Below are 12,399 nucleotides of genomic sequence, written 5' to 3' on the forward strand. Positions count from 1 at the left end.
TACGAATAAAAATATTTTTTATTTATATTTATACTTACCATTTACGGATTACATGAATCGCACAGCTCTTCGATGATTGTCTTGGGCAAGGAATCAATACCACATGAGCGATTGATAAACACGATATTAGCGATTGATTAAAAAAACGATACCCTCTCGGTATAAAACTCCAACGCAACCTATTAAAATTTTTTTCTTATCGTAAGAATAATAAGAAGAGGAAAATACACTCGAGCCCTGGGCCCACAGTTGTGCATCCTCATAGTGTCAACTTTTGTTTAATATTATATTTCAAAGCGGCATACTACGCATGAAAACTGCGAGTCGTAGTCGTTGGTGACAAACGCGTGAACGAGAGCGAGCGAGAGGGAACGATAGGCGGCGCGAACGGGTGCGAGTGAGTCGTAGTCGATGGTGACGAACGCGTGAACGAGAGCGAGCGAGAGGGAACGATAGGCAACGCGAACGGGTGCGAGCGAGAGGGAACGATGGGCGCGCGATCCTTGCAATCCGTCGCCGCCCCGCCGCTCGCCGCCGACGCCATGACTAAGACTCGCGTGATCACCCCCAACCCCCCTTTTCCCCCTGTGAAAAATAAGACACCCCCCCCTTTCCCCTTTTGAAAAAATTCCAACCCTTTGAAATTCGCGATGCCGCAGGAAAATACCGCGGCGAGATAACGCACTTATCTATTTTAAAAAATATCAAATTACGTAATTAAAATATCAAATTTCATAACTGTTATGTTATTGTTATATTTATAAACAATCTGTTCCGAGAATCGCAGACGAAGGAGCGATTCCTGGAAAAACACCCCTCCCCGCGTGACGTCATTACCCCTCGCCCTAGGTCACACGGACACACTGACACGAATTGGTCCAGAACCGGCCTATATACATCTACTTCAATTATTTCCGACAAAAGGAGTAGACACTGCCATATTTCATGGTCCTTATCTTCTATATGATTCAATATGATTCATTATTATTAAAGGAAATAATCTTAGAAATGTCCAGATCTGCCATGCATCACCTCTTATTTTTTCAAAATTTGGTTTTAAGCGGAGTGGTTTATCGTTTCGATCTTCTTTTGAGTACGGAAATTTATCAATCATATTATTTAACTCTTTGAGCGTAAACCAACTCTGATTTATAAAATAAATAATAAAAAGTGCAAAATCATATGTAATTACTCCCTCCATTAGATCATGTCTTAAACATGGTAGAAGACCAGCATTACATACGTGATAATACAATAAATTGTTAAAAACGGAATTAAATTTTACACCATAATAAGACGTGATTTCTCCAGTTTCATTGGCAATTTTTACTTTTGTTAAACAATTGTTGTGTAAATCAACTGTTCTGTTTTCAAAAATTTTGCATTTACCATCTTCATCATAAAATTTATATTTATTTAAATGACAGTATCGATAAAAATAAAGCGATCGACTAAAATTGTCAACAAATCCGTGTAATATGTGACTCCCTAAATTATCTCCTGCAATAAACACAAGTAACTCTTTTGAGGCTGCCGTTACATGGAGCGTAACGTGCGTTAAGCGTAGCCTGCGTATCTGGTAACTTTTAAAATACGTTGCGCTGTTTTAAGACCCTACTTTTACATGGAGCGTACTTTGTCTATAAAGCGTATGCGGCGGAATTATTACAGCCAATAGCTGCTTAGAGTTTCTGTTAGAGAAATGTTAAAGAAATTTTTGACTAGGTCCCATAAAGTTACGCGTGTGCAAAATACGCTCCATGTAAAAGAAGAATTCTGTACAGTTGTGTATGTGAACGGAATGTGTGAGCAGTGTTTATTATCTCATTGAAGAGAGCGAACATGGCGAAGTGCTGATAGAAAAATTTTTTAAGCGGTAGCGTTGCCATTCAAGGTAAGTAATCTCTTAAATTGCTCTTTGTTATCAACGTTACTGATACAATATTAATTTGGTACATTTTAACAGGTATACGAAGCGTACTTCAATATCAACAATAGATTCAGTAATATCCAGCACGATATTATTTTTAATATGGAAACAATTGAGAATGTGCAGAAAGGAAATATGTTATAAACAAGTTGACAGACGTCAATTAATAATTTTAATAACATTATGGAAGTTATTAAAAAAAAATAAAAAACATTCTCGCAGAACATGGGTACGCCCAATTTTTACAGTGAGACAAAGATTTTTACAAGGTTCCAGCGATAATCTGGTCAAAGAAATGACATTTAATGATCCTGAAATGTTCTACAATTATTGTAGAATGTATCCAGAAACCTTTGAGTTATTACTTAGTATTGTTGGACCACACATAGAAAAACAATATTGTTCAGGATTAAGTCATTGTTTTTTTTATACGATTCACAGAGCAAACGGTACTTTTTATCGCGTGGATAATGCTCCAAGTAATTGAGCGTTTTTTTTGGTATCGAAAGAAGATTACAGAACTCTGAGTCAGTTCAGTATCGCTTTGTCCTGCCGGATTATTGTCACTGCGCATCCGGGACAACTCATGCAGTTATCAATTTATATTTTAATACGTGCTATATCGCGCCCAACAACGGGAATATCCCATCGAAAGGACCTAAGTGCAAAGGTTCTTCTTTGTCAAAAGACAAAGGCACTAATTATTCCAGCCTAATAGCGCAGCCGATCCCGGCAGTCTACCGCTAGCACTCATCGAAAGCGCATCGCAGTATCGCGTACTTAGCCTTCCCGGTTTTAACCCGCAGAGGTTTTAACTATTCTTTGCTAAGGATAAACTCGCCGTAGTTTATCCCTGTTGTACATATATACATAAATACAGTCCACTGTTTAAAAATAATTCGGCCAAAATTATTTTTCCAACTTCGCGTGCAATCGTGAACAAATATTGTATTCGAGATCCAATATCAAGTCGTACTAAGCTTCTAATATGCCTACGTTACCTAGCATCTGGTGATAGTATGACTTCGATATCTTATTCTTTTCGAGTCGCAGTATGCACAGTATCAAAAATTATTTCGGAGACGTGCAAAGAATTGTGGAACACTTTACAGAAATTAGTTTTTTCTGATGTAAAAGAAGAAAACTGGCTGAAAATTGCAAATAATTTTGCAATAAAGTGGAATTTTCCACACTGTATAGGTGCGATAGACGAGAAACACGTACAAATTCAGGTGAGTTTAAATATAATATACTTAATATTTATAATTATTGTATAATATGTAAATAATTTAATTGTTTTTTATTTCAGTCACCTCCCCACTGTGGCTCAACTTTTTACAACTACAAAGAACATCACAGCATTAATTTATTAACGGTTTGTGATGCTGATTATTGTTTTACACTAGTAGATATCGGTGCAGAAGGACGACAGAGCGATGGCGGAATCTTTTCAAATTCAATTTTCAAATTATATGATGCGGCCATATCCACGAAGCAAACATTTAAACCGTCAAAAAAAGGTATTAAAGACGTGAAAAACAGATATTTTGAACTCTTACATGCATGTATTATTGTATTTTTAAATATTTATGTACTTATTAATATTTATATTTATACAGGTATTCAACTATCGTCTCAGTCGAGCACGGAGAGTAATTGAAAGTGCGTTCAGTATATTGGCAGCGAAATGGCGAATCTATCGTCGAGCCATAATAGCATCCGTCTCCACAGCAGAAAAAATTATTCAGGCAACTGTTGGCTTACATAACTTTATTATTTTAAACGAAAACAAATTGTCAAATCACTACAGACGTTATACGCATGTTACTACTAAGGATCAAATTGTAAATGGCGCTTTGCAAGAGAACACTCGTCCATTTGTTTTAAGGAACAAAGATAAATCTGCTTATCAAATCCGAAATTACTTTACTACATATTTTGAGAACGCAGGAGCATTACCCTGGCAATGGGAAAAAGTATTGCAAAATGACTTTTAATCGAGTTTTACGTTACTTATGTGAGTATTTTATTAATTTCTTATACATCACTATATTATCACTATATTATCACTGTAATATCACTATGTTATTATTATTTATAGCAGCGACGCAAACTGAAGAAGCTAGAGCAGAAGCATTAGTTTTGCTAGCGATAAATTATTTCTAATTTAATTATTAAATTATTATTATTATTATTTTACGTTTTATTACGTGACTGGGGTGAGGATGTTGCTATTACAGCCATGTGGCGTTTAACCAGAATAACAAATTATTTTAATTTTGAGAGAGAAATTTCTCTCGGTATTGGGGATCTTATACCAAGTCAAGGCCTTCTTCAAACTAAAGAAAAAGCGTTAAACACTCAGTATGAATAATTTCAAGTTTAATATTAACTCTGTTTTAAACAAGTAAGCAATATTTCTAAATTAAAAATCTTTTATTTTAGTTATTCTACATGCAACGAATATATTCAACAAATGGAAAAAGATCTTCTCGTTTGCCAACCCGGATGTTCAGAAGAAGAAACATTAGAAACGAAAATATTGAACGAACGTTCAATAAAGGTATAATTAAAATATAAACAATAATAAACTTAATACTATATACGTCATAATAATAAATGCAAAACTTTTTACTTAGTACTAGTAGTTACTGCAACTTTCTAATTTATCCGCAACCAATTTAAAAATATCTATTTCTACCCGCATTCTCTCGAGAAGAGGCAACTTCTGCATCATCTCTCCCAAATGTAACAAGAAAGTGTTTGGCGGATCAATGGTCTGTGCAGGTGGTAGCACTTCCAGGGCTTTTAAAAGAGCTGCTTCTAACTGCCCTTCACTTTTATTTTCTGAAACATAATTATTTGTATAAAATGTATATAATACAATGATCGCTGTGAAAATAATTTTCAAATAATATATTAGACATTTTGTAATGGAATAAATCAGAAAGACTTACTTTTCGATTCTCGGCTCGGCCATTTGGGTTCATCATTATTTGGCTCGGCTCGGCGAAATCGTTATAAAAGAATGTTAAGTAATGTTTTTGTTAGCGACACGTATTTTACTATGTGCAAAACTTTTATTGTATTATATTTAGTAATGTAATAGTAATGTAAATATATTTAGTTAAGTATCTACTTGTATTTTTAACTGGTATTTTAGATGTCTCATTGATATTTTGTGAAGAACTGCTGCTTGTGGAAATTTCTTGAACAGTTGGACTTAACATTGATTCCTGAAATGATTCCTGAATCGTAATACGTGATTGAAAAAGATCTGCATTTTCTTCATGTGGCGTTTCATAATTCACGTTTGTCAAATCTGACAATGAACTCACAGTTCTGAAAGAAAATCTTATCATTAACATTTTAACATTACAACAAAGATATAAAAGTTTATATATAAAAAAGAACTTACTGTCGTGTTTCCAAAACATCGCTTAAAAACGCCATCATATCATAAAATCTAAATTTCGTTTTTTTTACGTTAACAGCTGCAGAGTCTGACCCACTAGGAATGTAGCTTTTCATCTTTTTGCGTGCTTTCAAATAATTGTCCCTCAAATATTTCCAACGAGCTTTTGCTTTTTCGGGATTAAGAGCTCCTAAAAAATTCAATTATTAAATTAATAATACATTTGTAACATATGAAATATCTACACATAATGTGTATTAAATATTTGTACAATACCTCCTAAAAGATTAGAAACTTCTTTCCATAAAGAGTTTTTTCGTAAATTAGTTCTGGTTGCTGCAGGTAATCTAAAATCGTACAGCGCTTTTCTAGTCTTCACTGCACCAATTAAAAGTTCATCCAAACTATCATTTGCCGGGCTTTCTGTGGCCTTTGCTCCATCTGTAATTATTAAATATAGATATTCAATTATTAAATAATATATATGTGGCTTGAAGCCACGAACAGGTAATTAACTACAGACCCCGCGCCGCGACCACCACCGTTCGCCCGAAACAATCGCGCGGCCCCGATCATATTTAAGTTACGCGCGGACCGACCAGCCGCCCGCGGCGAGTAGCGCGGATCTACGCAACAAGGAACATGGGCCGCCCAACCGCCCACACCGCGCACCGCCACCCGACCGCTCGGGAGTGGGGGCCCCCACTCCCGGGCCCACGGGTATATAAGCCGCCTCGAGCGCAGACGAGGCACCTTTTCCGCGCTGGGGAGCATCCCAGCATCCGATCCTCCAGGACTTGGGCGCTCCCAAGTCTTCCTCGATCGGGCTCACCCGGCCTTCGAAACCGACTTCGCCCTACGAGACTCGGGCGCTCCCGAGCCTTCCTTCGACCGGGCGCTCCCGGTTTTCCTCGACACCGGTATCTCCGAGACTCGGGCGCTCCCGAGCCTTCCTTCGTCCGGGCGCTCCCGGCCGTCCTCGACACCGACATCTCCGAGACTCGGGCGCTCCCGAGCCTTCCTTCGACCGGGCGCTCCCGGTTTTCCTCGACACCGACATCTCCGAGACTCGGGCGCTCCCGAGCCTTCCGTCGACCGGGCGCGCCCGGCCATCCTCGACACCGACATCTCCGAGACTCGGGCGCTCCCGAGCCGTCCTTCGACCGGGCGCTCCCGGCCGTCCTCGGCACCGACATCCCCGAGACTCGGGCGCTCCCGACTCTCTTTCTCTCACCGACACGGCCCTAGCATTCCGGCTCATAGGCAAATTACGTCGCGGCACCGCCGACTCGCGTAACGCGAAGCCTGTACGACCGATACGGCCCGAACGGCCTAGCTTGTAATCCGCACCGCCGATTCGCGACCGCGGAGCCTGTACGACCGATACGGCCCGAACGGCCTAGCTTGTAATCCGCACCGCCGACTCGCGACCGCGGAGCCTGTACGACCGACACGGCCCGAACGGCCTAACCTGCAATCCGCGCCGCCGACCCGCGAACGCGAAGACTGTCCGACCGATACGGCCCGGGCGGCCTATCCTGTAACTCGCGTCGCCGACTCGCAACCGCGGAGCCTGTACAACCGCTACGGCCCGTTACATAGGGTACGTCCCAAAGCAACTCGAACTAGCGTTCACTTTGAATCCAGCTCCCGGCGAATGACCGCTTTCGTTCAATTCATCTTTAGTTTATTATATTGTTTGTTATTTTGCTTTCATTCATTCTTAGACTAAGTGTATTATTTGTCTCTACATTATTTCTTTTCTTAATAAATCTTTATTTTACGTTAACCAAGTCTCGGTTCTTTACACTCGCACTCTGGTTTCCGACGAGCTCTCCAAACGCGAAATTCCCGTGTTACATATATTTAATTATTATAAGACAATTATATTTAAATAATAAATAAAAGAAGAAAAACGTACATAATGTTACAACATAGTTCTCATCAACAAAGATTTTGTCTTCACCTTCAATGTAATGTTTAAAACAATCATGCTCAAGAAAATTAGTAGAAAACCGAAAAATCCATCCACAATATCCACATTTATGCTGAAAGTGTTCAAACATGCAGCATTGAAAAAGAGAAAAAGCAAACAGTATAAAAAAATGCAAGCAGCATAACCAAAAATATTAATATAAGCGATAGTGTTTAAGATAAATTAATAAATTAAAAAAACTACTTTTTACTTACTCTTATTTCGTCTTTATTTATATATTTTTTTTTTTAAATTAAAATATATCTTTGAACAGAGTCTATTCTTTACTGACAGTTACGTTTTTCACTAATACATGCACAGACACGCTGTTACGCAGTTTGTGCAAACTTTGGCGTATGAATTTTGGGCGTAAAGCGCGAAAAGTAACTAGCAAGACGTGATTGGTTGACGATAGGTACGCAGAATACGCCATCACGCAAGTTACGCTTCATGTAACGGCAGCCTGACAGTACCATAATCAGAAATTGTTCGAGACGTGCCTATGTACTCCAATCGAGCGATGTAATTTAATTTCAGCTCTTAAAATAATTGTTTTGACAGCATTCATATAAAGACTCAATGCTCGCACATCTGTTTTCGGTTTTGTCTCCTAGCGTTTGTTGATGTCTTCGCGTTCTCGCGGCTCTGTTGCTAGGCGAAATGTAGACGTATGTTCCATTGTCTAGCTAGCCTCGTTTTCTCAGTTTTTCAAAGTCGCCGAATTAGCGGTCGAATTCTTCGAAGCATCGAGAATTTTCGCAGTATAAAAGGCCCGGATCTCGGAAGCCGGACACTTAGTCGTCGAGCGTTTCAACGCCTCATCGCGTCTCTGTTTTCTTTGCGTTTTTTCCGAGATACGTATTCTCGTGCTTATAATTTCGCTTTCTTCGCGTTGCTTGCGCGTGCTGTGAATTGTATTCACTTCGGTGGCTTCACATTATAATCTGTAAATTTTATATTAAACTATTCCTTATTCACGAACATTTTTGTCGGATTATTTCTTACACGCGCTTCCAGACAGAAATTGTCTGAGTTCAGACGTGTGAAAAATGAGGATTCAGCTTTGAATCTTTCGACGCGCGTTAATTAATGGAAAATGCAATAGAGATGACTCGAGGTTTGTAACGAAATAATATATTTTTCAACGACGTATATCAAGTAGCTTATAAGTGTATAACCAGAGTATTAGTGACTGATAGCTCGTGCTCGTACGCGATCGCTTTTATATGCTCGCACGAGACTAACGGGAATTTAGCGTTTCGAGCAATTTGAATTTATCGAAGGAATTCGGCGACAACAGTGCAAAACCGAAAATAGGCGAGTTAAATACAAAGCCACCGTAAGTTAGGTGTAGCGCTTGCGCCATCTTGGAAATAACGAAGCGTTGAGTATGAGCCTTAAACTAAGTCTTTATTTACACTTATGTACAGTTTTTAATTTTGGAGTTCGCTCAAATCGCACCGCTAGGGTGCTTCCCACCAAAAACCGAAGAAAACGGGTTAGACCCGACGTTCTCGGTAGAATATATGGGGTGCCGTTAAAGTGACTTTAATCGGCCCCCCATTTCTCGTCCCCCGGGTAGGCGATCGGCTCGGAATCCGAAGCGGACGTAGTTGCCCACGGGTCGGTTTGCGTCCCGACTTCCGTGGTCCGCGGCGCGTGCTGGATCGCCGTACGGGTCCCGCTGGTCTGAGTCCCCTGTGTGGTCGGCAGAGGCCTCGGCGTCGAGGGAAGCCGGTACCGCGGGCTCGTCAAGCGGTAGGCCCGGATGTCGCCGGGGATCAGGGCCGACAGCGGAGGACGCGTCAGCTGCGGCGGCGGTAGCCGCAGTGGACACGGGACCCAAGGCCTTAGCGCCACTGGCGGTAGCCCTCGTGGCAGCAGCGGCAGCACCGGTTGTGACTGTGGAGGTCCGGTTGCTCCGACTTCGGCCTCACGATCAGCAGCGGCTGCCCCGGCGGAAAAGTCTCCACAGCGATGACCCTGGGTGTTAGCGGCCCTGTGGTGCTGTCGGGAGAGCTGGCGTTTTTCGGCTGAGGCTTCCGTCTCCCTCGCTTCACCTTCCGCCTCTTGGGTAGACCAGGGTCCTGGCTACCTACTTCTGCGTTCATGCAGAGTTTGATCGAGACCGAGCCTCTGCGATTACAATTCAAAAGCGGCTAACTTGCGGTGCTTATCTGGCACTATCGGTTAGGATGTGCTCTAAACCGGCTTAATGCAGGCTGAAGCGAAATCCGATCGTTATCTCGCTCCTTAAGTAGGACCTGTGGAGTGATCTTACTTCCGAAAGAGCCGCGCCGCCTAGCGGCGAGCTTTGTACTATTTGGCTTTTCTATGCCTGCCGGGTCACTATCCGGCAGGTGCTTGTGGCGCACTTGCATGGTCGCTGTGGCGCATTTGCATGGTCGCCACACTAGAAATAGAAACGTGACTGATAAATACATTCGTTATGGTATTCGTCGAAAACATACAGAAAGATCGGGAAATAATGTGTATATTCCCTGAATAAGATATTTCGGCAACCGTCGTCCTAATGGTAGACGAAACAGAAATATTTATCCTAACACTTTCAAGAATTTTTTAATCTTTCATTATTTTACCAAATACAGTTTAATGATCAAAATTTTTTTTGCACAATGCCACTAGATAAATAGAATTTTTTTGAAATCGAACATAATCAGGAAGATTCCCAATAGCAAGGTACACACCATTAAGTACGTGTTTACCTTTTGCAGATCCAATAGGTGTCACAACTTCAAAATCATCCTGATATAATATTAAACGCAATGCATTTGGATTTTCTTTAAAAAATTTATTGGATTTAAAAGCTTTACCATCAGTAAAATTTTTTAACAAATCATCTTCATGTTTTATAGGCATATTAATGTCGAAATCCAGCGATTTATTGTGAAACAATGTCTTTAAAGTTTCTAAAATAGGTATATAGTGAAAGAATTGACCGTTTAGTAAAAATTTCTTTTGAGGTCAAATAAAATAAAAGTGTGACTTATAAAATTATTTTCGTAAAAAAGTAGTTTTTAGTTCTTTAGTATTAATAAAATTTGTATTATTTCGAAAAACATTTTTTTTAATTTGTTCTACTTCTGGAGAAAACAAATTACTTTTTTTAAAATAGTCTTTTAATTTTTGTTTAACTCTTATTTGCTCATGCTCATATAAAATTTTTAACTTCTCAACAATGTACTGAATAGTACTCTCCGGAATAAGATATTGACATTCCAGTTTAAGATAAAAAGTAGACAAAGCCTTAATAAATAATTCATCATCATCATCATCTTCCATAATATCTTCCTCATCACTTATACCATTTTTGTTTAGAATTAAATTTTGATTTGTTTCTTCAAAAAATTTCAATTGTAATATATTGTCAAGATTATAGTTTAAATCGTCAGTTTCAACCAAAATTCTATGTTTTTTCGTCAAATGTCCTGTAAATGAGCTTACTCTATTATATTTCTTGTCGCAACCGTTATAAGGGCAAGTTACTTCTAATTCATTAACAATATGCTCTTTCAGGTGCTTTATTAATGCCTTGTAAGTGTTGACTTTTTTTTTTTACAAATTTGCACATTGCATATAAATTTTGTCTCATTATCAGACACGCAGAAAGTACATTTATCTTCTACCCGGCTAACGTAAATTTTGTGCGATCGAATAAGATGGGAACGAAGGCTACTCTCGGTTGAAAATCTAATTTTACAATTTTGATACCCACAGTAATAAACAGAGGTAAGGTGACGATGAGATTTTCGATGTCTTAGATGATTTCTGAGATTTTCAGTTTTGTATGTACAAAAACAACAAGAAAACATTATTACAATATTAAATACAGAAATAATTTATTGCGTCGCGTGTTTTTTTCTGTTATTACATGCAAATCTGCAGAACAAAGAAATTAAAAGTTAATAAGACTATTATATGTATGTATGTTTAACACGCATAAAGTTTGTTTAAGCGTCAGATACAAAAAAATATATAAATATAATACAATAGTTTATTCCACTTACCTTATAATTGTATTTGCATACACCATAAAACCGCAGTCGTCTCGTTTGAAAACATTCCACTAATATTATTGCTTCACTGATAAAAGTAACACGAAATATGCACACACGCGATGACTGAGATTTCGCAAGCGAATACATCAAGATCTGCCATCTATAGATAACATTACAATGTGAATATCACGAAAAGTGCTCCGGTTTTGTCTTGTTGCCTAGACACCCTAATACTCGGATGCCTTCGGTTGATTTCACGTCGTCACCAGTCCTTCGTTTATACGACCCGGCCTTGGAGACCGAGTTCCACATTGACGCGAATTCGATAGGGCTGGGCGCCGTGCTGATGCAGCGGGCGAAAAGCGGCGCGTGGGGCCCCATAGCTTAATATAGTTATAAAATTCCCTGGAGAATGGGCTCAACACGTCGATAGGACGCAGTACGTAAATAATAACACCTATCTTTTGGTTGTAAAGGCTGCGTAGGTGGAATTGATACTCGGAATCACCCGAAAGAATCACGCGGATACGCCCTAGACGAGCTTCACTAAACGGCTGATGATGATCAATTCGAGCTTACAATACAAACGGAACGAGGCGCGAGAGACAGCAAAAGCAGCCACGGACGCCGTCTGCACTCATAATATGACGTACGTAGACCAAACGTACTGCAACCCACGAAATATAAAGAAGGTGAATACGTGCTCGTGAGAAATACTCGGGTAAAAAAAGGAGAAAACGCGAAATTAAAGGCCAAGTACAAAGGGCTTTACCAAATTGCGAAAGTCTTAGGTAATAACCGCAACGTAGTTAAAGATTGCCACGAGTCTTTTCTCCTTGCGGAAAAAAACCGCGAACAAAATGGCCGGGCGCGGATCTATAATCCGCGCTCAGCTGTGATACAAGAGGTAGCAGGGTCGCTACCGAAATAGCGAGCCTTTTTTCCCGGCCTCGGCCGCTGTCGAGGGCTCTTCGTGCGAGCGCGGACGTCGAATTTTTAACAGACGTGATACGCGATAACGTTGATCTCTATCAAAGCCGGTTCCCCGCGGGGCTCGGCC

General features: G+C 40.0%; 1 protein-coding gene and 1 pseudogene across 1 annotated transcript; one reads left to right on the plus strand and one right to left on the minus strand.

Annotated features, from left to right (window-relative positions):
• Window positions 1–1,993: 1,993 nt before the first annotated feature.
• LOC139113905 (uncharacterized) lies at window positions 1,994–4,231 on the plus strand (annotated as a pseudogene).
• A 166-nt stretch (window positions 4,232–4,397) lies between these two features.
• Window positions 4,398–7,494, minus strand: LOC139113840 (uncharacterized). Its single transcript, XM_070675261.1, has 6 exons — window positions 7,267–7,494; window positions 6,982–7,025; window positions 5,622–5,835; window positions 5,349–5,535; window positions 5,022–5,272; window positions 4,398–4,777 (listed from the first exon to the last, which is right to left on the minus strand). Exons 1-6 carry the CDS (start codon window positions 7,409–7,411, stop codon window positions 4,572–4,574), a joined length of 1,047 nt encoding a protein of 348 aa, XP_070531362.1. The 5' UTR covers window positions 7,412–7,494; the 3' UTR covers window positions 4,398–4,571.
• Window positions 7,495–12,399: the final 4,905 nt, after the last annotated feature.

Source organism: Cardiocondyla obscurior, linkage group LG03, assembly GCF_019399895.1.
Source record: "Cardiocondyla obscurior isolate alpha-2009 linkage group LG03, Cobs3.1, whole genome shotgun sequence".
Taxonomy (NCBI): Eukaryota; Metazoa; Arthropoda; class Insecta; order Hymenoptera; family Formicidae; genus Cardiocondyla; species Cardiocondyla obscurior.

What these genes read in the sequence shown, in the direction of transcription:
- LOC139113840 (XM_070675261.1), bottom strand. Translation starts at nt 7,411, where the DNA reads ATGTTTGAACACTTTCAGCATAAATGTGGATATTGTGGATGGATTTTT. An exon ending in GAACTATGTTGTAACATTAT is followed by an intron (nt 7,026 to 7,266) that starts GTACGTTTTTCT and finishes AATAAACTAAAG; the next exon opens with ATGAATTGAACGAAAGCGGT. An exon ending in AGTTTCTAATCTTTTAGGAG is followed by an intron (nt 5,536 to 5,621) that starts GTATTGTACAAA and finishes TGAATTTTTTAG; the next exon opens with GAGCTCTTAATCCCGAAAAA.